Source organism: Carlito syrichta, unplaced genomic scaffold, assembly GCF_000164805.1.
Source record: "Carlito syrichta isolate Samal-C Ts95f unplaced genomic scaffold, Tarsius_syrichta-2.0.1 Scaffold311768, whole genome shotgun sequence".
Classification (NCBI taxonomy): Eukaryota; Metazoa; Chordata; class Mammalia; order Primates; family Tarsiidae; genus Carlito; species Carlito syrichta.
The window spans coordinates 174,502-201,419 of NW_007255864.1; the positions used below are offsets into that span (position 1 = coordinate 174,502).

Here is a 26,918-nt window from a genome sequence, read left to right on the forward strand (position 1 = left end):
AAAAAAAAAAAAAAAAAAAATTAGTTAGACATAGTGACACATGCCTGTAGTCCCAGCCATTTGGGATGCTGAAGTGGAAGGATCGCCTGAGCCCAGGAGGTCGAGGCTGTGGTGAGCTATGATCATGCCACTGCACTCCAGCCTGGATGACAGAGTAAGACCTCAACTCAAAAAAAAAAAAAAAAAAAATAAATAAATAAATAAAAGTGCTGGGATTATAGGTGTGAACCATGATGCTTGGTCTAAAAATTTTTGATTGATATATGATAATTATACATATTTATGGGTTATATAAGATATTTCAGTACATGTATATAATGCGAAATGATCAGATCAGGGTAATTGGCATGTCCATTACCTCAAACATTTATAATTTCTTTGTGTTGGGAGCATTCAGAATCCTTTCTTCTAGCTATTTTGAAATATACACTGTCATTTTTAGCTATAGTTACCCTACTCTACTATAGAACACTAGAGCGTATTCCTCCTAACTGATTTTGTGCCTATTAACCAGCCTCTTTCTATACATTCCTCCCCAACACCATTTATTCAAGCAACTCCTTTCTCTATTGCTGTCCTTTGCTCCTTTGTCAGTGAACTATGGAGTATGTGGGTCTACTTCTGAACTCTTAATTCTGTTCCAATGATTTATTTATCTTTTCTTTCACCAATATCACACTCTCTTGATTACTGTAGCTTTATAGTAAGTTTTTTTTTTTTTTAATTGGAGTCTCACTCTGTTGCCCAGGCTGGAGTGCAGTGGCATAATCATGACCACTGCAACCTCGACCTGCTGGACTCAGGTGATCCTTCTGCCTCAGCCCTCCAAGTAGCTGGAACTACAGGCACATGCCACCATGCCCAGCTAATTTTCTGATTTACTCTAGAGATGAGGTCTTGCACTCCTGAGCTCAGGCAGTCCTTTTGCCTCCACCTCCCAAAGTGCTGGGATTACAGGGATAAGCCACCACACCTGGTCACTTTATGGTAAGTCTTAAAGTTGAGTAGTATCAGTCTTTCAACTTTGTTCTCCTTCAGTATTCCCTTGGCTATTCTGTATCTTTTGCCTTTCTGCATCAACTTTAGAATCAATTTTGTTGATATCTACAAAATAACTGGGATTTGGATTGGGATTGTGTTGAATTTATAGATAAAGTTAGGGAGAACTGACATCTTGATGATACTGAGTCGTCTTAGCCACGTACCTCTCCATTTATCTATCTGTCTATCAGCCATCTATCTATCTGGGTCTCTCGTATTGCCTAGGCTGGACTGCAGTGGTTTGATGATAGCTCATTGCAGACTTATACTCCTTCTTTCCATTTGTTTAGATCTTAAAAATTCCTCTTATCAGTTTTGTCATTTTCCTCATATATATCTTATGCATATTTTTGCTTGACTTATGCCTAAGTATTTCTTTTTTGTGTACTAATATAAATGATATGCTTTTAACTTACAATTCCAGTTTTTCTTTGCTAGTGTATAAGAAGGCAATATATTAATATTATATTCTGCAGTCTTGCTGTATGTAATTGTTTATTAGTTCCAGTAGTTTCTTTGTTGATTCTTTGGGATTTTTTTCCACAGACAATCATGTCATTTGTGAGCAAAGTTTTATTTCTTCCTTCCCAATATATATACTTTTAATTTCCTTTTCTTGTATTAGCTAGAACTTCCAGTATGATGTTGATTAGGAGTGGTGAGAGCGGAAATGTTTGCCTTTGTTTCTGTTTTTAATGGGAAATCATTTAGTTTCTTCCCATGAATTATGATAGTCTCAATAGATTATTGAATTCAGTAGTATAAAAAATGTAGAGTACTGCTCAGATGAAATCAGAGGACACCATCTTCCTCCCCTTCCTTACTACTTTTTGCCTTAAATTCTGTAAGAAAGATGGGATTAAATGGATGGTTAGACAAGCATTTGGAATGATGAAGTCCAGGCAGTTTTTTATACAGTACCTTATGTTTAGTAGGTGTTAGTACCTGTGCATTACTTAGTTCCTCTGTTCTCTCCTGAACCTCTACAAGGCAAAGACTACATACCTCAATATATTGTTGCGGTGCTTGTAATGCCAATGTGCACCATAGTACACATAATTTTTTTTTGAATGAAAAACTTCATTCTAGACTCTAACTGTAAGCTTCTATTTTATTAGAAAAGGCAGATAGATAATCATATGTCATCTAATTAATCAGCCCATCAAATATTTGGTTATTAGCTGCAAGGTATTATATTGGCTACAAAACTACACATGATAATGATACCTTCTCTCTGGAAACTTATCTACATAAGAAATATTAATTTTTTTTTTGAGTTGTAGTCTCACTTGTCGCCCAGGCTGCAGTGCAGTGACACGACCAAGGCTCACTGCAGCCTCAACTTCATGGGCTCAGGCAGTTCTTCTGCATTAGCCTTCCAGGTAGCTGGGATTATAGGCACACACCACCATGCCTGGCTAATTTTGTTATTTTTTGTAGAGATGGGGTCTCTTTATGTTGCCCAGGCTAGTTTCGAACTCCTGGACTCAAGCATTCCTTTGACCTAAGTGTTGGTATTACAGGTGTGAGCTACCGCGCCAGGCCAGAAATATTAATCTCAAATACTGTGTTGGCCGGGTGTGGTGGCTTAAGTCTGTAATCCCAGCACTTTAGGAGGCTGAGGTGAGAGGATTGCCTGAGCTTAGTGGTTCAAGACCAGTCTGGGCAACTTAGTAAGACCTCATCTCTACAATAAATCAAAAAACAAGCCGGGGTGTGGTAGTGCACACCTGTAGTTCCAGCTATTTGGAAGGCTGAGGCAGAAGGATCGCCTGTGCCCAGCAGGTTGAGGCTGCAGTGGCTGTGAGTGTGCCTCTGCACTCCAGCCTGGGCAGCAGAGTGAGATTCCAACTCAAAAAAAAAAAAAAATCAAATACTGTGTTCCATGTTTACTAATATGTATTTGCCAAAAAACTCTCATTCCTTTGTTCCTTCCTAAGCATTCCAATTGAAATGTCTGCCTGTGGACTTCTTCCATGGTCTCTAAAAAGTTGATGCTGGAACTGACATCTTATAGTCTATGGCAGGACTGGACACATGCTGTGTTCTTTATGTATGTAATCTCATTTACCTTCTAAGAAATTGTATAAGGTATTATTATTCCCAATTTTACAGATACAAATACTGGTACTATGAGGGTATAAGTAACCTATTAGCTGTGTGACTTAGCATAATAGGAGTTTGAGTCCATAGCCCCATTTATGTCACACTCTGTGGAAAAGTTAGCATACAAAGGGGTATACAATGAATGCCATGTGTATAGTGCATAGGTGTGCTTGCTGAATGCAGAGGAGAGAGCTCTGACCTCAGGCTAGTTTTGTTCACAAAACTTCTGGAAAACTTGATCTTGTCTGATGCATAGGAAGAAGAGGGGAAGTGAGATCAGGGAGATCAGTTGGTGTGAAGGAGACCGAGGGCTAGAAACTGAGTCTTGTGACAGACAGTATGAAAATTTCTACCTTAGTAGGAAAATGCAGTAGAACAAATTTTGTCTTCTAGTTTAAACATTTTTCTCTTAAGCAAAGTAATTTCCCTTCGATCTACTTATGAGGTGTTGCGTATGAGAGAGGAGATCATAGAACCATGGTGTGACTCCAAGTTATCAGTCTCCAAACCCATTTTTCCCATTGGGTTGGCACAGTCTTGGCTACAGTGGATAATTCCATCTCTGGAATGCCTCGTGGGCATGTTCCCCATTTCTGTTACATTGACTCTAATTCTGGCCCTCTTCAACCCTCCTCACTCTTCTACAATGGTCCCCTGACTCTGGCTTTACATCCTGATCTATCCTGCTTGTTCCTTGTCTACTGAGAATGCCTGGGCTCACATGCTTCACTGGTGGAAACCTCTGAGGGTATCCCGTTACACAGAAAGAACACTGCTCTCATTACAACACACAACATGGTGCTCATTCTGTCTTCTTTGCTCTTTTCATGTGTTACTTCATCTCTTGTATTGAAGCTATGTTTGTCTTTTGCTAATTTCTTGAATATAGCATGGATTTTTTTCCTTTTTGTGAGTTGGAGTCTCACTTTGCTACCCAGGCAAGAGTGCTATGGCACGATTACGGCTCACCCCAGCCTTGACCTCTTGGGCTCAGGCGATCCTTCTCTGTCAGCCTCCTCAGTAGCTGTGGGACTACAAGCATGTACCACCGTACCTGGCTAATTTTTTGATTTTTTTGCAGAGATGAAGTATTGCTGTGTTTCCTAGCCTGGTCTTCTGGGCTCAAGCGTCCTCTCTCCTTGGTCTCCCAAAGTGCTGGGATTATAGGTGTGAACCACCACACCTGGCTTATAGTATAGATTTTTAATCTTCAGACTTTGGCTTTTTTGTTTTGTTTCGTTTTGTATGGGAGTTGGAGTCTTACTCTGTTGCCTAGGCTGAATGCAGTGCCATGCTTACAGCCACTGCAGCTTCAACTTGCTGGGCTCAGGCGATCCTTCTGCCTCAATCTTCCAAATAGCTGGAGCTACAGGCATACGCCACCACACCCAGCTAATTTTTTTGACTTATTGTAGAGACAAGGTCAGCCTCCCAAAATGCTGGGGTTACAGACCTGAGCCACTATGCCTGGCTTTAGTCTTCAGACTTTGTTCACATATTTCTGGTATCTATAAGGCCCTATCCCTTCTTCTTTGCTTAATGAAATCCTGCTTATTTCTCAAAATCTACTTGGATGGTCCCTTTAAAAATTATTTACCTGATAGCGCTCCCTATCTGTCTGCCTACCAGAACCATGCCCTTTTCATTATTGATCTGATGTACTTTGCACATATGAGGGGGGACCCAAAAGCAACCAGAATTATCTTTTGGAGGGCGAACCCCTTATAGTGCAGGCTTCCTCCGCTAGGTATGTGTTGTTCTAGGAACTCATTGACATAAGTGTACCAGCTAGTGTTATTGTGAGAGGCTGCGTTCGGCTTCAGTGAAATTTGTTTTGGAGATTCTTTTAATGCATTTGCCCATTTCATGACGGGTGATGTACATGAACAACCTGCTCACACTGCACTCTGCTAAGTATTTCGTAGTTTTTGACCAAAAATGGCATGACCCCTGTGTCCCGCCTTTCCACTTAACCCAGTCTTGTCCCGAGTGACTTGTTTTTGTTTTCCCGGATGAAAAAGGTTCTCAAAGCAAACAGTTTGCCGACGTGGAAGAAGTGAAACATAAACTGGCAGAAGCACTTTATAAAAGGCATCCAAATGGACAAGTTCAAAAACTGTTTTGAGTAGTGGACAAAGCGTTTCCATAGGTATATTGCATCAGACGGAGAGTACTTTGAAGGTGGTTCAAGTTTAATCATGTAAGCATAAATACACAGTTTTTAAATAAATTGTTTTTTGGGGATCCTCCTTGTATATTAGTTATAGCTCTTCTCAGACTGCACCCCTGCTTGTGTGTCTCTCTGTGTAAAGATTCACAAGGGAAGGCATCAGTTCATTTTTCCTCCTGTTCCTGGAGCCCAGCATGGTGCTTGGCATTACAGCATGTGCTTAGTAAATGATTTCTGAAATTAAAGGTGGCATCACTGATTCTATTACCTTTGCTACAGCTTCTAATTTTTAGGCTCAAGTGGTCCTTCTCTCTCAGCCTCTCAAGTAGCTGGGACTGTAGGTGCACACTACCACGCATGGCCGATTTTAAACATTTTTTTTTTATAGAGGCGGATGCCCAGCTGTGTTGCTCAGGCTTGTCTTGCCTCAAGCAGTCCTCTTGCCTCAACTCTTGAAGTGCTGGGATTACAGATGTGGGTCACTGCACCCAGCCTAGAGACAATTTGTTTTAAATTTATTTCTGAACAATAAGAAACATTTTTAGAAACAAACATTAAATATTCATATTTGGTAATATATTTACCAATCCAACATTGAAGTTGAGATTTTAGAAGTACATTGAACAGTTCAAATAGTTGTTGACTAAAAAGTAAGAAGTTTGGTGAAATAATTATCAATATATCCTTTTTTTTGAGTTGGAGTCTCACTCTGTCGTCCAGACTGGAGTGCAGTGGCACGCTCCCGGCCACTGCAACCTCAATCTGCTGGGCTCCGGTGATCCTTCCGCCTCAGCCTTCCAAGTAGCCGGAACTACAGGCATGCGCTACCACACCCGGCTAATTTTTTCTGATTTATTGTAGAGACGAGGTCTCACCAAGTTGCCCAGGCAGGTCTTGAACCTGAGGGCTCAGGCAATCCACTAGCCTCGGCCTCCCAAAGTGCTGGGATTACAGACTGAGCCACCAAGCCTGGCTATCAGTATATCCTAATTAATATGTCTTGAAGTTTTAGTGGGCCACTGAAGAAATATGTTGATATGCAAACTTAATTCAGTGAATTGTTTTTTATTAAAATAAATTGAAACTAGTCAAGATTTGGTTGTATATAAATGTTAACTATATATGAACACTTTTAACAAAGAGAATGTATACAATTAACTGATGAATAAAAAAATTGTTCTGATTATGTTTTGAGCCTCTTTTGGGTCAAACTACTAGAAGTTTCTAAAATTTATAATTTTAGGGTCTTATTAAAATAGTAAATGTTTGGCTGGGTGCAGTGACTCACACTTATAATCCCAGCACTTTGGGAGGCAGAAGCGAGAGGATTGCTTGAGCTCAGGGGTTCGAGGTCAGCCTGAGCAACATGGCAAGACCTCATCTCTAGAATATATCAAAAAAATTAGCCTCACATAGTGGCACACGTCTGTGGTTCTAGCTACTTGGAAAACTGAGATGGATGGAGCGCCTGAGCCCAAAAGATTGGGGCTGCGGTGGTGGTGAGCATGCCACTGTACTCCAGCCTGGGTGACAGAGTGAGACTCCAACTCAAAAAAAATAAATTAATTAATTAAAATAGTAAATGTTTGTCTGAATTGGAATTACAAATGAAGGAAATCGTATAAAATGAAGATAGTTTTAGCGAGAGAGAGATAAGAGTGTGTCAGTCGTATACAGGGACTGAATACAGGCAGTGTTCCTAAGGAATTAAAGCAAACACGTAATCAAACTCTTGTCATGTTTCCATGGTGTGCCAGAATCCTGAGCTTGGATGAGGGAGAACAGTACTTTCTTCTGGTGATGTTTAGAGACTGAGTAAATACAATATTTGGTAGATGAAGGTATAAGTCCTGAAGGACATTTTAGTTAGAGGAAAAAAAGCATGAGGAGGATGCCAGTATTATTGATGTTTTGTCATTAATAAGGGAGACACAAAGTAGTAGCAGCATCTTATGTTAGAAGATTTTAAAGATTTTAGAATTATTTAATTTAATTAATTCATTTTTTTGAATTAGAGTCTCATTCTGTCGCCCAGCCTGGAGTGCGGTGGCATGCTCACGGCCACTGCAGCCTCGTCCTGCTGGACTGACTAAGGCCATCCTTCTGCCTCAGCCTTCCAAATAGCTGGACCCACAGGCATGAACCACCACGGCTGGCTATTTTTTTTTAATGTAGAGATGAGGTCTTGCCAAGTTGCCCAGGCCAGTCTCGAACTCCTGGGCTCAGGCAATCCTCTTGCTCCACCTCCCAAGTGCTGGGATTATAGGCATGAGCCACGGTGCCTGGCCACTTTCAGAATTAGTTAAAGGACTAGTGTCATTCAAACTAAAAGAAAATATTGCTGATATTAAGTGTGTTAGTCATTGAATTGTTTACAGATGAAATGGAAAGGTATCTGGGACTTGTTTCAAAGTAATTAATAAAAGTGGAGGCAAGGAAACAAGACTGGCCACGAACTGATAATTATGTGATGGATCCATAGACTATTACTGCTACTTATTTATTTAGTTTTGAAAAATTTTGTGATACAAAATTTTAAAATATTATATTATGTAATAAAGTAAACTTCTAAATAAGTAATAATTACTATGAGACTGGTGGAATAATTGGCTCCATTATGAATTGAGCCCAATTGAGCAATTGAGCAATTCAGTGTTTTGTTACTCTAAATAGTCATTTTATGTTTTTTTCTTATTTTTCTGTGTGATGTGGAAGCTTCCTAATTTGCTAATCCAAATGATGGCGTGATAAAGGAAAGACATACAACATTTATTTCATCATCTTCTCGAAGAAAAAATTTGTTGGCAAGACTCAGATGTCATGATCTGAAGAATGTCTTATTGGGAACACCTAGTTATAGAAACTGGCACTACTGTACCATGCTGGATCCTGTATTTCTGATTATTGTATTATTTGAATTCTATTCCTAAGGTTTGGAAAAGCAGGCTTACAGGAGTAATTCATAGACTTGTTTGTCTTCTAAAGGGTGTGAGAGAGAAATGTCTTCAGAAACGGTTTCCCTCCCTTCAGTTCCTTTCTGGGCACTCAGCAACCATCTTCCTCCAGTCCAAGGTTATCACATCAGTGGGCTCAAACCTTTCAGTCTGAAACTCTACTGTGGCAGACCTTCAATAAACACCTTTTGGACATCTTTCAGAACTTCTCAGAGATCCTCATAGACTGTCTCTATGTGAAAGATTCCTTTGAGCTAAAGATCCATCTGAGATCTGCTCTGTGCCTTGTTCTCAGTGATGTCCTCCTCTCATGACCAAGCTCACAACCTTGGACTCATCTTGGATTCATCCTTCTGAATCTTCTTTATCTGTTCCTTTGGTTCTGCCAGTGCCTCCTTGGCAGAATGAATGACTATCACAAGCATCCCATCTTTTCTCCAGGCTTATTGTTACCCCTCTGTTATGTAGAATGTTGGACTTGGAATCGGAAGATCTGGTCTTGGCGCTGCCTCAAGTTGCTGGCCTCCTTTCTTCATCATAAAACAGACCGATTGTACAGGACTGCCTTAGACCCCTTTGGAGCTAACATTCTGTTCTGCTAATCTGAGTTCTCAGCTCCTCACGCTTACATGCCAGTTGCTTCCATCGTTTATCATGCCTTTGGTTTCAGTCCTTTCTAATAACCTTGATATGTCATTTTCATTGGCTTCTTTTTCCAGGTCTCAATTTAGGTCATGTCACCATTTCTTGTTGGTGCTATCATTCACACGTTTTAGACACAGTGGGATCCTCTTTGCATATGCAATGTTACTAAATTCTGCCAGCTCTGAGAAATCTCTTGTGTCCATGATTTCTTCCCTCTGCCACTGTTTTCATCTAGCTGTCCTTCATCTTTTCTTGTTGCACATCTGACACAATCTGCCAGGTGTTCTCTGCCATCAGTTTTTCTCTGTAGTTACCGCCATTATCTTTCTGAGAAAAGATCTGTTAATGTACCTCCTTTGTTTCAAAACCTTTGACTCTGTTCTGTTTACACATGAAGTCCAAGCTTTCTTGGAGGACTCATCTGGTCCTCCCCACTCTTTGCTTTTCTAGCCTTGTCTCTTACCCCTCATCATCGTGTACCAGCTTTCCAGCCATCTTGAATACCAGCTGTTTCCTGAATATGTCCTTGTCATTTTTCTTATGCCACACTTTTCCCTGGAATTCTCTGCCCCCTCATCCCTTCTCTGTCCATGGAACTCCTCTTTAAACACTTAAAGTCTTCTAAAGCTCTGAAAGAATTGCTTGTTGTGTTCTCTCTGTGCCTGCTATGCTTATCTCTGGGGATGAGACGCACATCATGGTTACTTGTCTGTATTTCCTGTTCACCCAGCATCTCTCTCAGGGTGAACTGGGAATTCCCTGATATCTAGAGTAGTCAATTTCTAATTTTGTTCTATCCAAGAATTTGGCACAATGTTGGGACCCATAGTACAAACTCAGTCGTTGTTAGTTGACATAAAATAATAAGGCTCTTCTGTTTTCATTAGAAACAAAAAAGGATTTTAATCCTGTGTGAAGACTTTCACATTTTTCCTTTAGGCTTGTTTGAGCTTGAATTTCCCCATCTTTTCTTAAACTTCGCGCTCGGAGACATCTTGTGGATCACCTACCAGCAACTTGACCACACTTTTTTATGAAATAGTGAAAAACGAATCACTTCATATTAAACAGTATAGTGTTGGAACTGATTACTTTATTGTAATGACATTTGGCTTATAATGGAATTTTGGATGTTGAGGAACTTATTTATGACATAAATCAAAATTTAAATATATCTTACATTTTTCTAACGTGTGAAATGGTCACCAATATGCATGACAGGTTCATTGATAAATGGTGTGCAATAGTATTTTGTTGGACGCCTTCCACATGCTATCTTTCTATTCAAGCAGGCAATGCTGTCTTATTTTCTTCCTCCTGCATTAATAATATGCAATTTATTTGTTCAATCTGTGCACCACTGTGAAAGCACTTCACACGTCACACATTCTCTATGTACCATCAGCTGGTATTTTTTAATGTATATCTCAGTATATATTCCATCTCTTTATTGCTTTTTTGTGCAATTTGAATGCAAAACTTCAAGAAACATTCATTTTTGAAAATGTGCTGGCATAAGTTTGTCCTGTATAGTGACCAGCAATCTGTGTCCCCTGAGAGGGGACATCTGAGTGGTTTGCTAGATTTACGATGTCCCCTCAGAGACGACATCCAAGTGCAAAGGGGCTAGAAGATGCTTCTTCTAAATGAATTGTCTGTTGTGGGTCTTTGGGACCAAATGTGGCCCAGGGCTGGTCTGGACACATAGTAGTATCATTGATAGGAGCCAGAGATCTTGTGCCAGTCTAATGGCAGCTACAACATGTGGACTTTTGGCTCAGCCTTCACTGTGCTTGTGTGTGTGGGCTGCTGAATGGTACTTTTCTTGCCTACAGTTGATTGGGGTCTGGTCACCTAGTTTGAGCATTGCTGAATCGTGTAAGACTATCTTTTCCATTAACCAGTATCTCATATTTCATTCAAGAGGTGTTCTTGCTGAACTTGCTTCTCTAGACTTGAGAAGTTCTTCCCTGAATTATATTTAAATTCTACCACTGAGCTATGATCACACCACTGCACCCCAGCCTGAGCAATAGAACGAGACCCTGTCTCAATTTAAATAAATAAATAAATACATTCTACCACTGAGCCTAATTCTCAACATGGGATTAAGCTTTTATTTTAAGATAATGATTAGTACTTTTTGCACAGATACGTGCTTCTGATTTTTTCGACTATCTATAGAATTGCTTGCATCAAGAATTTTCCAGAACATAGTCTCTCAGATCACAGTCTTTACCAAATTTATTTTTGTTTTGTTGTTAAATAATGTTCACATTGAACATTTGTTTTTCATTGTGACTGCTGAGAGGGAAGTTTGCATGATTTTGCTACACATTATAGATACATAGGAGAAATGGCTTTATATTAAAAAATTCTATATAGTAAGTATCTAAGTTTATAGTACAAGTATATATATATATATTTTTTTTTAATTTGGGGTCTCACTCTGTTACCCAGGCTGGAGTGCAGTGGCATGATCACAGCCCACTACAGCCTTGACCTCTTGGGCTCAGAGGATCCTTTCACCTCAGCCTCCCAAGTAGTTGGGACTACAGGCGTGCACCACCGTGTCTGGCAAATTTTTTGATTTTTTTTAGAAACGAGGTCTTGCTATGTTGCCCAGGCTGATCTTGAACTCCTGGGCTCAAGCAATCCTCTTGCCTCAGCCTGCCAGAGTGCTAATTACAGGCGTTACCCTCTACATCCGGCTTTACAAGTATATGTATTTTTAATTCTTCTAGATTCAGTTAGTAAACTTTGATTATTTTCGGTAAGCAGTTACTTTAATCATCCTGTCTAATATATACTAAAATGTAGAAAACAGTTCCCTTGAAGGCTTTAGAATTGCTTTGTCTTTGTTATTAGAAATAAAAGTAATTTAGAAATGAAATGAAATAGTTATAAGGAACTAAGCTTCCTCTAAAAGCCAGGCTGTCATAGCGTAGGCCAGGTCCACCTGGTTTTCAGCCTTGTCATGTGAAGGTAGATGTTGTTCTTTTATGATGTGCCTGAAACACCTAAGTGGTGGATAGAAACTGCTACTACCCCTTAGAGGAGCTCCTGACGCACACATGTGGGCAGAGAGCACTGAAGCTCCCAGACCATGTACCTGTCAGTGAGATATTGCTGGACATTAGAGTAAAGGACATACTTTTTGCCTTCATATCAAGGTACTGGCACTTGTCCAGAGACTGGCACTGGTGTAGAACCATGCTTGGGAGTCCCAGCTACCCTCTGGGACCTTGCAGCTTCTTCCCACTGTGAACCTCAGAGCTCCCCACCATCACTTCCCACCTGACAGTGGCGTGCAAAGAAAGATGGTAATGACCTCTGTACTTTCTTTCATTCTCAATTTAAATGTTGCAAATCTTAAAATTGCAGATTTTTGAGTATTTCGTTAATTTAACACATGGAAATTATATTTAAACTTATTAAGTGAAATAATTACCGGGTTTGTTCCTTGTTCCTATCTATATAATTCACAGTAAAAGGCCTAGGCTCAGTCTATTCTTCTTTAGCTTTCAAATTCCTTTGACAGCCTGGATGTGAAATTCAGAAGCCATTAATTTGATGTGTTAATTTTGCACTTTTTGACTTACTGTGAAGATCTTATAGTTTCCATAGCAACAATAACCTATCCAGATTGTGTAATATTCTTTACAGTATTAAAAATAAAACTATGCAATTACATGAGCTTCTGGAGCCCTACGTTTGTGGGAGCTGAGGATTGAAATGTTCTGTTGAAAAAAGGGATGGCTTCGTGTGAAAAACTTTTCAGAAAGCTTTTATAATTTTGTTAAGACTATATTATACTTAAATATTTAGTCATCGGTGCCTGGCAGTTAATTGAATTATTAAATGTATGAAATGGTGAGCATCATGTCAGAGCATCTTGGGTATGTGTTCTCTCACTCATGTACCCACACGTACAGTTAAGGCAGGGGAGACATTTGGCTGTCATTACTTTCAGTCACCTGCTGCTTATGCTTCTCAGGGGCTTCTGAGTGGTCTGAGAACAGTCTAGTTGTATGTTTAGGAGGAAACGTGATGAAAAAGGGAAAAATGATCACTTAAGCTTTCCTTCTTTTTACCTTTAACTGAGCCAAGGTCTCATTCTGTTACCCAGGCTGAAGTGCAGTGACACGATCACGGCTCACTACAGCCTAGACCTGCTGGGTTCAGGTGATCCTTCCATCTCAGCCTCCTGAGTAGCTGAGATGACAGATATGTGCCACCATGCCTGGCTCATTTATTAAGTTTTTTGTGGAGATGAGATCTCCCTGTGTTGCCCAGGCTGGTCTCGAACTTCTAGGCTCAAGCAGTCCTCCTGCCTTGGCCTCCCAAAGTACTAAGATTATAGATGTGAGCCACCGCACCTGGTGTAGCTTTCCCTATTTTTGACTTTGCTCTTTAAAACTTTGCCTGAGCTATTGCTTTGAAAAGACTTAAAGATTGTTTTAGTAGATATTTTTGAGTATCAAATTACTTGGGCTCTTATTTCTTTGATTTATAATCCTAATTTAAAAAGCAATATAATATTAGCACTGAAGTTAGTTAATAAATTGCTACATCTTATCACAACTGGTTTTTAATTTTTTTATTACTCTCAGCATAGTATAGATATATATGTTTTTTTAATATAGTACAATTAGTTTCTTAGTGTATGGTAAACATTTTCCATGTTTCTAATGACCTTCTAGCCATCATTTAAATAACTGCATCCCAGTCCTTCCTGTTGATATACCTAGTGTGTTTTCTGTTTATCAAAATGCTGTTTAATTATTTCATGAATGCCTTGTATTGGAAGAAAAATGGATATAATTTTCAAGCTGATGGTGGGAGAAAGTAACCATAAGTCAATTGTTTGCCCCAAGCATAGATGATTGTGAAAATATTCTAAAGGCAGGTAAAATAATGTTTTAAAATGCACATTATGGGAGGAGGGGGGTGAGGGATGAAAACGCACCTGTCAGGTACAGTGTATACCAGGCAGGTGATGGGTGCATGGAAGGCCCAGACTTCATCACTGTGCAGTTCCTCTGTGGAAGCCAAAACCATCTGAATCCCTACAGCTGTTTGGAAAAATATGCACATTTTGAATACCCTCTTACTGCTCTGTCTGCTAGTCAGCCCAGAGTGAGAAAAGGGAGGAGTGGCAAAGTAGAATGGGGTGGTACTGCCTTGGCATTGTCACTTGACAGATCCTCTGTGACCTGGTGATCCCTTGCTGAGGCTATAATACAACCAACAGACAGAACTTGGCGGGCACGGGTGATGGCATGTTAGAGCAGCTGGAGTGGACCGTAGCTTTGGTGTCCCGCCAGGGCCTTAGTGAGGCTGTTTTGGTGTCAGCCCCCAAGGATCCCCAGTGCTGCACCAGCCACTCTTCTGTTGCTGTTCATACTTAAAGATGTGTCACTGATATTGAACCATTGTCTTCTTGTGGTTAAGCACCTTGGTAACTGCTGGGCTTCCCCAGAATTCCTAATCTTATGTCCATTGTTTAGAAAATCCAGTTTACTGGATTTCTCCCAGAGTTCTTGAGAATGAGATGGTGGTGGCTAGCGTTTTGAAGTCTTTTAGAAGCATTTGGTTGGGGCCTTGGAGTTTTTGAATGTCCTCATTCTAGGTGAGAACCAGCATGTTTCAGTGAGTCCTTATTCTTTCTTTTTTTCTTTTTTTTGAGTTGAAGCCTCACTCTGTTGCCCAGACTGGAGTGTAGTGTCATGCTCCCGGCCACCACAGCCTCAACCTGTTGGGCTCCAGCAATCCTTCCACTTCAGCCTTCCAAGTAGCTGGAACTACAGGCGCTACCATGCCCAGCTAATTTTTGATTTATTGTAGAGATGAGGTCTCACCAAGTTGCCCGGGTGGGTCTCGAACCCATGGATTCAGGCAATCCACTCACCTCGGCCTCTCAAAGTACTGAGGTTACAGGCTGAGCCACCAAGCCCAGCCAGGTTCTTATTCTTATAAGTGCTTCTTATATTACGAAATTACTTTAAGTGAGTCTGAGAGCTTATGTCTGTTATTTTTGTTTGTTTGTTTATTTTTTGAGTTGGAGTCTCACTCTGTCGCCCAGACTGGAGTGCAGTGGCCGCTCCCGGCCACCACAGCCTCGACCTGCTGGGATCCGGCGATCCTTCCGCCTCAGCCTTCCAAGTAGCCAGAATTACAGGCATGCGCTACCACGCCCGGCTGATTTTTTTGATTTATGTAGAGATGAGGTCTCGCTGCCCAGGCGGGTCTTGAACCTGCAGGCTCAGGCAATTCACTCACCTCAGCCTCCCAAAGGCGCGGGATTATAGGCTGAGCCACCGAGCCCGGCATGTCTGTTATTTTTAAAGTGAATGTTTACAACAGAATGCTTTCATATACTCCAGATAATTAAGACAGGAGTAGAATTATCTTGCAATATGTTTGAGTTTATATTTATACTTGTTTTCTCTTCGAAACTAGTGCTGTGTTTAGTATCCTGTTGTGTTTCAGTTTTGGATCTTGTGTTTTGGCTCTGTCTTATGTTTTCATTGTGACATGAATTTCTTTTGATATTTTTTATTTCTGTAGTTGAAATATTAACAAAAATAATAAGCAATGCATGACACAGTGTTTATGTATTATCACTGAGAGATTAAGTACATTTTCATTGTTTTTGTAGTTATAATTTTGAATCTGAAAGTAACGTATGGACAATTTTTTGTTTCTGTGCAGAAAAGATGAAAAGGAGTATGCATTGAAGCAAATTGAAGGCACAGGAATATCTATGTCGGCTTGTAGAGAGATTGCAGTAAGTGGATATAAATATAGTTGTTTTATTATTGACTTGGGTGATGGTTTAATATAAAAGAGTTTTATAAATATATACAATAAATGGTTATGTCATAGATGTTAATTACTTTAAGATTATTTTTATGCAGAAAAAGAAAATCTACATAAACTTTTCAATTACTTGAAGTCATCTTTGAATATTCTCTGTGATATTTAAGATTTGGAATCTTAGAACTGCTGAACAAAACTACGATTTAATGAATTAAAATTATGATGAAATATAATTATTTTAATTAGTTTAATAAATGTCTATTTTTCTATAATTTTAGGATTGACATATGTCTTTATAGAGAAAAAGGCCATACTATTAAGTCTCATTCATTTAAAATACTTTTTCTGATTTTTATATATATAATTTAGTGATAGATTTTACTAGTTGCCAGAAAAATAAGAGCATCATAATAATAGAATAATTCCTTAAAGAAAGTTAGTTCCTTTTTCTGTTCTTAATATGACATACTGGTGATTTAAGAAATGATTGTTCATAAACATTCAAACATTTAATAAGTGTTCACTAGGTAGCAGGCTTACTAAAGGCTTTCAAGCAATTTTTTTTTTTTTGAATCAGGGTCTCACTCTCTCGCCCAGGCTGGAGTGCAATGGCAAGATCACAGCTCACCGCAGCCTCAATCTCCTGGGCTCAGGTGATCTTTCCACCTCAGTCTCCCAAGTAGCTGGGAACACAGGTGTGTGCCACCACACCAGGCTAATTTTTAAAGTTTTTTTGTAGAGATGAGGTCTCACTATGTTTCCCAGGCTGGTCTCGAGTTCCTGGGCTCCAGCAATCTACCTACCTTGTCCTTCCAAAGTTCTGGGATCAGAGGCATGAGCCATCATGCCCAGCCTATAAAATGTATTTTGATCAAGAATAATATAAAGGTAAATTTCAACTATAAAAATAAGTTCGTGGCCGGGCTCGGTGGCTCAGCCTGTAATCCCAGCACTTTGGGAGCCGAGGTGAGTGGATTGCCTGAGCCTGCGGGTTCGAGACCCGCCTGGGCAACTTGGCGAGACCTCATCTCTACAATAAATAAAAAACTAGCCGGGCGTGGTAGCATGCGCCTATAGTTCCAGCTACTTGGAAGGCTGAGGCAGAAGGATTGCCGGAGCCCAGCAGGTCGAGGCTGCGGTGGCCGGGAGTGACCACTGCACTCCAGTCTGGGTGACAGAGTAAGACTCCAACTCAAAAAAAGTTCGTTAGTAGAACATTTGTTAATCATTTTAGGTTCTGTGGGATATAAAAAAGATTATAAGATATTACTCCTGGCCGGGCTCGGTGGCTCAGCCTGTAATCCCAGCACTTTGGGAGCCGAGGTGAGTGGATTGCCTGAGCCTGCGGGTTCGAGACCCGCCTGGGCAACTTGGCGAGACCTCATCTCTACAATAAATAAAAAACTAGCCGGGCGTGGTAGCATGCGCCTATAGTTCCAGCTACTTGGAAGGCTGAGGCAGAAGGATTGCCGGAGCCCAGCAGGTCGAGGCTGCGGTGGCCGGGAGTGACCACTGCACTCCAGTCTGGGTGACAGAGTAAGACTCCAACTCAAAAAAAGTTCGTTAGTAGAACATTTGTTAATCATTTTAGGTTCTGTGGGATATAAAAAAGATTATAAGATATTACTCCTGGCCGGGCTCGGTGGCTCAGCCTGTAATCCCAGCACTTTGGGAGCCGAGGTGAGTGGATTGCCTGAGCCTGCGGGTTCGAGACCCGCCTGGGCAACTTGGCGAGACCTCATCTCTACAATAAATAAAAAACTAGCCGGGCGTGGTAGCATGCGCCTATAGTTCCAGCTACTTGGAAGGCTGAGGCAGAAGGATTGCCGGAGCCCAGCAGGTCGAGGCTGCGGTGGCCGGGAGTGACCACTGCACTCCAGTCTGGGTGACAGAGTAAGACTCCAACTCAAAAAAAGTTCGTTAGTAGAACATTTGTTAATCATTTTAGGTTCTGTGGGATATAAAAAAGATTATAAGATATTACTCCTGGCCGGGCTCGGTGGCTCAGCCTGTAATCCCAGCACTTTGGGAGCCGAGGTGAGTGGATTGCCTGAGCCTGCGGGTTCGAGACCCGCCTGGGCAACTTGGCGAGACCTCATCTCTACAATAAATAAAAAACTAGCCGGGCGTGGTAGCATGCGCCTATAGTTCCAGCTACTTGGAAGGCTGAGGCAGAAGGATTGCCGGAGCCCAGCAGGTCGAGGCTGCGGTGGCCGGGAGTGACCACTGCACTCCAGTCTGGGTGACAGAGTAAGACTCCAACTCAAAAAAAGTTCGTTAGTAGAACATTTGTTAATCATTTTAGGTTCTGTGGGATATAAAAAAGATTATAAGATATTACTCCTGGCCGGGCTCGGTGGCTCAGCCTGTAATCCCAGCACTTTGGGAGCCGAAGTGAGTGGACTGCCTGAGCCCGCGGGTTCGAGACCCGCCTGGGCAACTTGGTGAGACCTCATCTCTACAATAAATCAAAAATCAGCCGGGCATGGTAGCGTGCGCCTGTAGTTCCAGCTACTTGGAAGGCTGAGGTGGAAGGATCACCGGAGCCCAGCAGGTCGAGGCTGCGGTGGCTGGGAGCGGCCGCTGCACTCCAGTCTGGGTGACAGAGTGAGACTCCACCTCAAAAAAATAAAAAAATAAAAATAATAAATAAGATATTACTCCTGTGTACTCCTAAAAAGACTGAAGAGACTGAAAGGAAGATTAGTTCAGGCAAGTAGGATGAAGGGCACAGGTTGAGGAGGTGTCTTGGTCTACTTGGGCTGCTGTACCAAAATATCACAGACTGGGTGGTCTGTAAACAGCTGTTTCTGGTGGCTCTAAAGGCTGGGAAGTCCAGTGTTAAGGCTCTCACAGACCCAATATCTGGGAAGAGCCTGCTCCCTGGTTCTTAGATGATGGCCATCTCCCCCCTGTGTCTTTATATGGCAGAAAGGGCAACAATGATCTCTCTAGGATTGCTCTCACTTCCTTTTTTTTTTTTTAGTCAGTTTCTCACTCTGTCACCCAGGCTGGAGTGCATGATCATGACTCACCTCAGCCTCCAACTTCTGGGCTTACATGATCCTTTTGCCTCCATCCCAAGTGGTTGGACGTAGGCGTGCACCACCTGGCTAATTTTTCTGGTTTTGGTAGAGACAGGGTCTTGCTTTGTTGCCCAAGCTAATCTCGAACTCTTGGTCTCAAGCAGTCTTCCCGCTTGGCCTCCCAAAGTGTTGGGATTGCAGTTGTGAGTCACTGCACCCTGCTCTAAGCTGTCTTTTATAAGGGACCAATCCCACTCATGAGGACTTGATCCTAATGACTTAATCACTTCCCACAGGCCCCGCCTTGTAATAGCATCACCTTGGTGGTTAGGATTTCAGCGTTTAAATTTCAGGGGTACAGGAGGACATGAACATTCAGTTTATTGAGAAAGGGAAGAGAAGGAGAAAAGCCCTGGCTTCTTGTTGGATTGCTGCCTCCCTTAGTTCTGTCTTTGTTGATGGTTAGCCCCACTGCTTCCTTCGCCTCTGCTCAGTTCTTCCTGAGTGTATATCCACCAGCATCCAGCACAGATACTCCCATGACAAGTCTGCTGTCATGGACTGTCACCATCAGTTTTCCATGGCAGGAAAAGGAATTACCCCTGTTGCTTCTCCTCTGTTGTCACTGTGGTATATTGCGGGTTGCTTTGTAAATGTTGCTGGAATGCTTAGAACTTTCCTCTTGGCATAAAGGGCTGCACTTTTGCTTTTTAAAATTTATGGAGTTGATAAAATGTATGTATCCTGAAGATTCAGCTTAGAAAAACTTTAAAATGTCTATGAGCAAGGCTCTGATTCTCATTAACTTGTTTATATCAACCTTAAAACTATTTTGTTAGTTTTATGTATTGAGGCCAGGTGTAGTGACTCATTTCTGTAATCCCAGCACTTTGGGAGGCTGAGGTGAGATGATTGCCTGAGCCCAGGGGTTTGAGGCCAGCCTAGACAACTTGGTGAGACTGTGTACAATAAATCCAACAATTAGCCAAGTGTGGTGGCATGCGCCTGTAGTTCCAGCTACTTGGAAAACTGAGGCGGAAGGAGTGTTCAAGCCAAGCCAGTCAAGGCTGCGGTAGCCATGAGCATGCCACTGCACTCCAGCCTGGGTGACAGTGAGACTTTGGCTCAAAAAAAAAAGTATTGAAAGTTAAGAACTACTGTTTAGTGTTATAAATATTATTTAATTATATCATCAGTTATCTTGATGTTTTACTGAATGCAGATTTCTTTTTAAATATGTGTGCAACTTTATAAAAGTATATATTTGTGGAAATAGATGTGTAAATCATGTATTTTTCCTTTTCCATGAAAGGGACAAGATAAAATGTAGTATTTTTTGTACAAAGGAAAAAAAAGTAGAAAAAGTTTTCTTTTTCAGTAGACTTGTAACATGATCTGTAACAATTTCTTTTTTAAGTTTGGCATGATTTTTAAGAGTACAGGACTAAATAGGTTATATAAGGGGGTGTCCCAAAACAACCTGGAATTTATTTATTTAAAAAAGTTTATTCTTACATGTTTAGTCACCTTCAAAGTACTTTCTATTTGATGCAATTTATCTGTTGTGATACTTTTTCTCCTTGCTCTACACAGTTTTTTAGCTTATCTATTTTGATGCCTTTCAGTGCTTCTGTGGTTCTTTTTTTCCACCTCTTCCATGTGGGCAAAACTGCTGAACATACAGCACAGTGTGGGCAGGTGCTGTGGAAGAACCAGTTACCTGTTTGCCACAATTCAAGATGTTCTGCAAATCCTGATGTGACCTTAAAACTTGCAGATAAAAATCTGTATTTGACCGTTTGATTCGGAGGAACAAATTCTGAGTACGCTACAAGGGATCTGTCCTCCAAAAGATAATTCTGTTTTTTTGGGGTCTTCTTTGTATATGAAATTGTCCAGAGCAAGATATGTGCTTTGGTGTGATCCTTGTGTTCTTCTTCTTTTTTTTTTTTTGAGATAGAGTCTCACTCTGGTGTTCAGGCTGGAGAGCAATGGCACGCATGCTCATGGCCACCCCAGCGTTGACCTACTGGGCTTCAGCGATCTTTCTGCCTCAGCCTTCCAAGTAGTCAGAACTACAGCTGCATGCTACCACGCCCAACTAATTTTTGATTTATTGTAGAGACAAGGTCTCACCAAGTTGCCCAGGCTGGTCTCAAACCTGTAGACTCAGGCAGTCCACTTGCCTTGGCAACCCAAAGTGCTGGGTTTATAGGCTGAGCCACCGAGCCTGGCCTATGTTCTTCTTAAAGACAAACAAAATTTTTACTTTTGGAATTGAAGATTCAGCATAGATATTTCCTTATTAAAGTGTTTTTTCCTTGTAATATATGGTGATCGTTAATATTTTTCTCAAGTATATGCTATATTTAGCTTCCTTGGCAAAATAAAGAACATTTCTGATGACTTCTGTAATTAAAAATGAAATCTTGTAAGAGTTTGGAAATGGAGTTTGCAGTTATTTTAGGAGTCTGAGAGATGAATACAGGGTTATTGCTGATGGAGGAGTCCCACTGTCACGTTTTCATGTCTTGCTAAGAGCTGAAAAGGTCCAGGGAGCCAGGCAGAAAGTTGAGTCTCCCATTCTGTGGTGTGTCTGTCTGCCCTAGTATATCTGGTAGATCTTGCGTCTCTTGAGAGGTGTGTATGTGTGTGTATGTGTGTGTGTGTGGTGGTGGTGGTGAGGGAGGATGGGGTGTTGTGGTAACACAAGTCCTAGATGCAGCTAGAGGCTTGTCTATTTCCCTTCTCTGGGGGAGCAGACCCATTGGCTGTTGGTGGTGCCTGTGGTGGCTGCAGCCCCTCTGCTGAGAAGGACAGGTAGGCTCGGGGTGAAGAGCTGGCTCTCCACTATGTCAGTGTCCTCCCTGCCAAGTTCATCAGAAATCATTTTAGCTGTCCTAAAAATACCAAAATCATCAATTTCATTTGCCTGTTCTAAGCAGTTAGGTGTCATTGGCTATTAATTCACTATTTTTAGTGTTTATTTTTCTCTTGCGTAGTATGGAAGTGAAATTGTGCTGGTGATAGAAATGTGGAGTAAAAGAGTAGAAAGAAGTCTGATACTGGTATGTGAGGGACTTGGCTCAGAGCTGAACATAAACGTGACTCTTGTTGGTATTATTATTGGTAATAATTTTTTCCTTTTTAAACTCTAATAAAAGGAAATATAATTTTTAGCTGAGTTTTTTGTTGTGGTCAAAGTAAATTATTTTTGACTTTAATTTTAAAATGTGTTCTTATAGAAGATACTGAACTATAAAATTTAAGATAAACTTGGTAATTCTAGATTCAAAATAAAACATTGAAATGGTAAAACAAAACTGTAAAACATATGCATTTAGTTTTAGATTGTAAGAGGGAAGGGAACTTTGATTCAGACGGATGTGGAATTGTGTCTGGGCTCCATAGTCACTCATGTGGCTCTCAGACAAGTTGCTTTTAGTGCCAGGGTCGTTTTCTAGGCGCTCTAGACATGAAGGTCAAAGGGGAAGCAGGCATACCTCGATTTGCTTGTGTGGTCAGCACTGCCTAGGAAGCAGCCATGTCCTAGTTCACAGGGTACCCAGATTCTCAGAATCCATGAGTTTTTCTTTCCTTGCTAATGTTCTGGGTCATTCTTCACTCCACTCTGTACCCTGAATGTCAGCGAAATATCATGAAACATTTTGACAAAGCTCCTCTCTAACCATATTTGAGAAACCTCTAGCTCTCAGGAGGAAGCAGTTGCCTGAGAGAGCAGAATCTGACCCTTGCATATATCTTAGTAGTATATACTATATATTGCATCTAAGCTCTTGGGTTAGAGTATGGATAAGTTCCACTTTTATTTCTAGTTTGTTCTTCAGACTGCTTATTCTGGTTTCTTTGAATTAAATATCTTTGCCAGTCTGTGCAATCTGTTTTACTTTTTGGACCTAAAAAAATGATTGATCTCGGGTAACCCTCTCAGGTCCCCTCCCACTGTGGGAGCTTTTCTGTCCTCTCAATAAATCTGCTTTCTCAAAAAAAAAAAAAGTTAATTCCATAAGCCAACTATCAATATAATTTATCTAATTCTTGTGAACCTTAGTTTCTTCGTGTCTAAAATGGAGGATAAACAGTATGTAACTTCACAGAATTATAAGAATAAATTAAAGTATATAAGCATTTTGGCTCATAATCAGTTCTCAATGAGGCTTAACTTTTCTTCTTTCTCTCAAGTTGAATTTGTGAGTATGACTGATGGGTGAGTTGTGAGTAGCAGTGGCTTAACAGAGGCGATCTGGCAAATACTTCTTTTAAAAATTCAGTTACCTTGGAAGGCTAAGGCGGAAGGATTGCCTGAGCCCAGCAGGTCGAGGCTGCAGTGGCTGTGAGCATGCCACTTACACTCCAATCTGGGCAACAGAGTGAGACTCTGATTGGCCGGGCTCCGTGGCTCAGTCTGTAATCCCAGCAACTTTGGGAGGCCGAGGCAAGTGGATTGCCTGAGCCCATGAGTTCGAGACCCACCTGGGCAACTTGGCAAGACCTCATCTCTACAATAAAAAGCAAAAACTAGCTGGACGTGGTAGCGCACGCCTGTAGTTCCGGCTACTTGGAAGGCTGAGGCGGAAGGATCGCTGGAGTCCAGCAGGTCGAGGCTGCGGTGGCCTGGAGTGAGCCACTGCCCTCTAGTCTGGGCGACAGAGTGAGACTCCAACTCAAAAAAAAAAAAAAATTCAGTTACTTTGCTGTTGTCTTTGAATGCTAAATCATATTTAAAATATACTATAGCAGCAGGTATATTCATCCCTTCCTTCAAAAATATTAATTAATAAATATTGATTACTAGTTTTTGTAACACAGAGTGTCATTTGCTGAAAAGAATACAGAGCAGTATTTTCAGGAAGTTTTTGTCAAGTCAGTTTTTTCAAGTCAGTTTTTGTAGTGTAAAATGTTTCTTGGAAACATTGACAGAAATGATGCCCAGGTTACTAGTCTACCCTACCAAAACCTATTTCACTTATAGGTGAATGAATTATGATCCTTGGGTACTCTAGTACTTTGGGTCTACTTAGAACAGTGTCTCTTCGGGGAAACACACTTAGAATTAATATCTTACAATGCCAGGAGACGTCTTGCCATAGTTTTATACATGTAACAAACTCTTCAGGCCCAGGTTCCTGGCTGGGGTCTGGGCATTAGAAACTAGAATAGAGATTGTGGGCAATGAGCCAAAGTGTCAAGGTTTATGGCAGAGGGTGAGAAAAGAAATAGTTTGATCCAAGCAGTGAGGACTGGGAGGTAGGACTTTACCTGGAAGAAGCAGAGGAGGGAGAGAGGATGCCAGAGCAAAGGCAGGCAGGGCCTGAGAGGCAGGCGATGCCTAATCAGGGAAAGAGGCAGGGAAACATCTGGCCAGTCAGGAGCCATCCAAGTCAGTGGAGAGAGCTGGCAGCCAGGTCAGCCATGCATCCCGGTTCATTACACGGGTGATGCCTGTGGTTAGGGTTTTGGTAATGTGACATGTTATAGCAGAGAACTGAGCATAATTGGGCTTGGGAGGTTAGCTCCTCAAGCACCAGTGGATTATCACACATAGTCTCACTATTATTCTGTTACTTTGGCTTTATTTTATTTTATTTTCCTGGTGATAGAAGCTGTTCATGTGTGTGTGTGTATTTTGAGTCACAGTCTCACTCTGTCACCCAGGCTGGAGTGTAGTGGCACGCTCACGGCCACTGCAGCCTCAACCTGCTGGGCTCACGTGATCCTTCCATTTCAGCCTCCTTAGTAACTGGGACTGTAGGCATGTACCACCATACCTGGTTAATTTTTGGATTTATTGTGGAGACATGGTCTCGCCAAGTTGCCTGGGCTGGTCTTGAACTCCTTCCTGTGCTCAGGCAATCCTCTTGCCTCAGACTCCCAAAGTGCTGGGATTACAAGTGTGAGCCCCCATACCCAGCCTCATATTTTTATATAGATCTTTGACTTAAGCAGAATTTTAACAGGTGCTAACTAGAGTTAGTAAGCTGTATTTTGAAAAGATGAAGACTAGATAATTCTATTTTAATACAGTGGGTGGTATATAATGGGAATGAGATAAACTGATAAAACATGCATATTACTTTTGTAAGATTCTTGGCATATTGAGCAACTCTGATAATTTCAAAGTTTGACTGGACTGTTTTTTTAAGAAGAATTTTCTAATTAATTGAAAATTCTGCAGTTTGTAGATTTTAGAAATGATACTAGATACTATAGCATTCAAATGGTCAAAAGTAAGTTAACATTTGAAACAAAAATGATTGCTAAAAGGGTTAACATTTACCCAAGATGATGCTAGCTGTCCTGGACAGTAAAATAGTCTGTCAAAAGAAAATACATGTGAAAATCTTACTTGCAAAGTAGTAAGTAACTGAAACTTAGGTACAAGCTGTTTTCTCCCCTTTTTCTTGTAACTAAATTCTTACTAAAAGAAGGAAACTTGTTTTGGGGTGATCTGCCTTTCTGGTAAGTTTGCCATATCACCTAATATTAAAATAATCTGATAAATAAGCCTAAATTTATTTGTGGTTCTAGTCTTTGGATGTTGCTGGCTTGCGTTCACTTAAATCTATTTCTTCTTAGAATTCTTAAAGTTGAGTATTTTTAATCCAGTCGAAAAATAAACTGGGCTCAGTGGTTCATGCCTGTAATCTCAGCACTTTGGGAGGTCGAGGTGAGAGGATTGCTTGAGTCCAGGAGTTCAAGACCAGCCTAGGCAACATAGCAAGATCTTGTCTTTACAAAAATAAAAAAAAATTAACCAGGTGTGGTAGTGTATGCTAGTAATCCTAACTCCTTGGGAGACTGCAGCAGAAGGATTGCCTGAGCCCAGCAGGTGGAGGCTGCATTGAGCTGTGATTGTGCTATTTTACTCCAGCCTGGGCAATAGAATGAGACTCTGACTCCAAAAAAAAAAAAAGAAAGAAAGAAAAAAGAAAAAAAGGAAAAAATAGACTAAAGAGTTAAAAAGGAACTTTAAAAAACATGGAAACATTAATGGCCAATAAACATAAAGGTTGCTCAATCATAAGTAATCAGGGAAGTATTATATAAAGCCACAATAAGATACACACAGTTATTTATCACTTAGTGACAGATATATTCTGAGAAATTTGTTGTAGGCGATGTCGTTGTTGTGCAAACATCATAGAGTATATTTATACAAACCTGTGTGGTATAGCCTACTATACACCTAGGCATATTGCCCCTCCGCTACAAACCTGTACAGTATGTGACTGTATTGAATTCTGTAGGCAGTTGTAACATAGTGATACGTGTCAAAACATACCTAACCATAGAAAAGGTACACTAAAAATACAAAGTGCTGTAATTCCGGCACTTTGGGAGTTGAATATGAGAGGATTGTCTGAGCCCAGGTGTTTAAGACCAGCTTGGGCAACTTGGCAAGATGTTACCTCTACAGTAAGTAAAAAAAATTAGACAGGTGTGGTGGTGCAGGCCTGAAGTTTCAGCTACTTGGAAGAGTGAGGCAGAGGGATCGCCTGAGCCTAGCAGGTCGAGGCTGTGGTAATGGTGACCATGCCACTGCACTCCAGTCTGGGCAACAGAGTGAGACTCCGACTCAATTAAAAAAAAAAGGAATTATAATCTTATGGGATTGTGGTTGTGTGTGTGGTTCATTGTTGTTTAAGACCTCATTATGTGGTGCATGGCTACTTTTTTACCTACCATACTGGTAACAGTATCAAGTATTTGCAATTGTGTGGATTACTGAAACTGTCATGTAGTACTATTAGAATTGTAAATTATTATATTACAACATTGAAGAAAACAATATTTTCATCTAGTGAAGATAAGATACACATACCCTGTTACCCAGTAACTTCACTCTCAGATTTAGACACTGTTGCAGCTTCTCAACTGCAGTAACCTAATTACCCTTCCATAATGATGACTCCGTAGTCTCCTTTACTACCCTAAAATGAAATTCATAGATGATATAACCTACGCATACTTTAAAAATCCCTTTATAATAATAAAAAATAAAATAATATATTTAAATGTGTAGGAATCAGGCATTTTGATAATAATATTTAAATAATAATTAGTTCGTAGGTGCATGTCTAATTGTGGAACATGTAATTAATTGAGTTAAAGCCCAGTGTGCAGTTTGCATAG

At 40.7% G+C, this 26,918-nt stretch overlaps 1 protein-coding gene across 1 annotated transcript in view; it reads left to right on the forward strand.

Moving 5' to 3' along the window:
* Positions 1 to 26,918, forward strand: part of CDK19 (cyclin dependent kinase 19) — a 127,104-nt gene that overhangs the window by 6,000 nt on the left and 94,186 nt on the right. The window contains exon 2 of the mRNA XM_021718055.1: positions 15,631 to 15,706. Coding sequence (XP_021573730.1) covers positions 15,683 to 15,706 — 24 coding nt within the window. The 5' untranslated portion in view covers positions 15,631 to 15,682. The remainder of the gene's footprint in view (positions 1 to 15,630; positions 15,707 to 26,918) is intronic.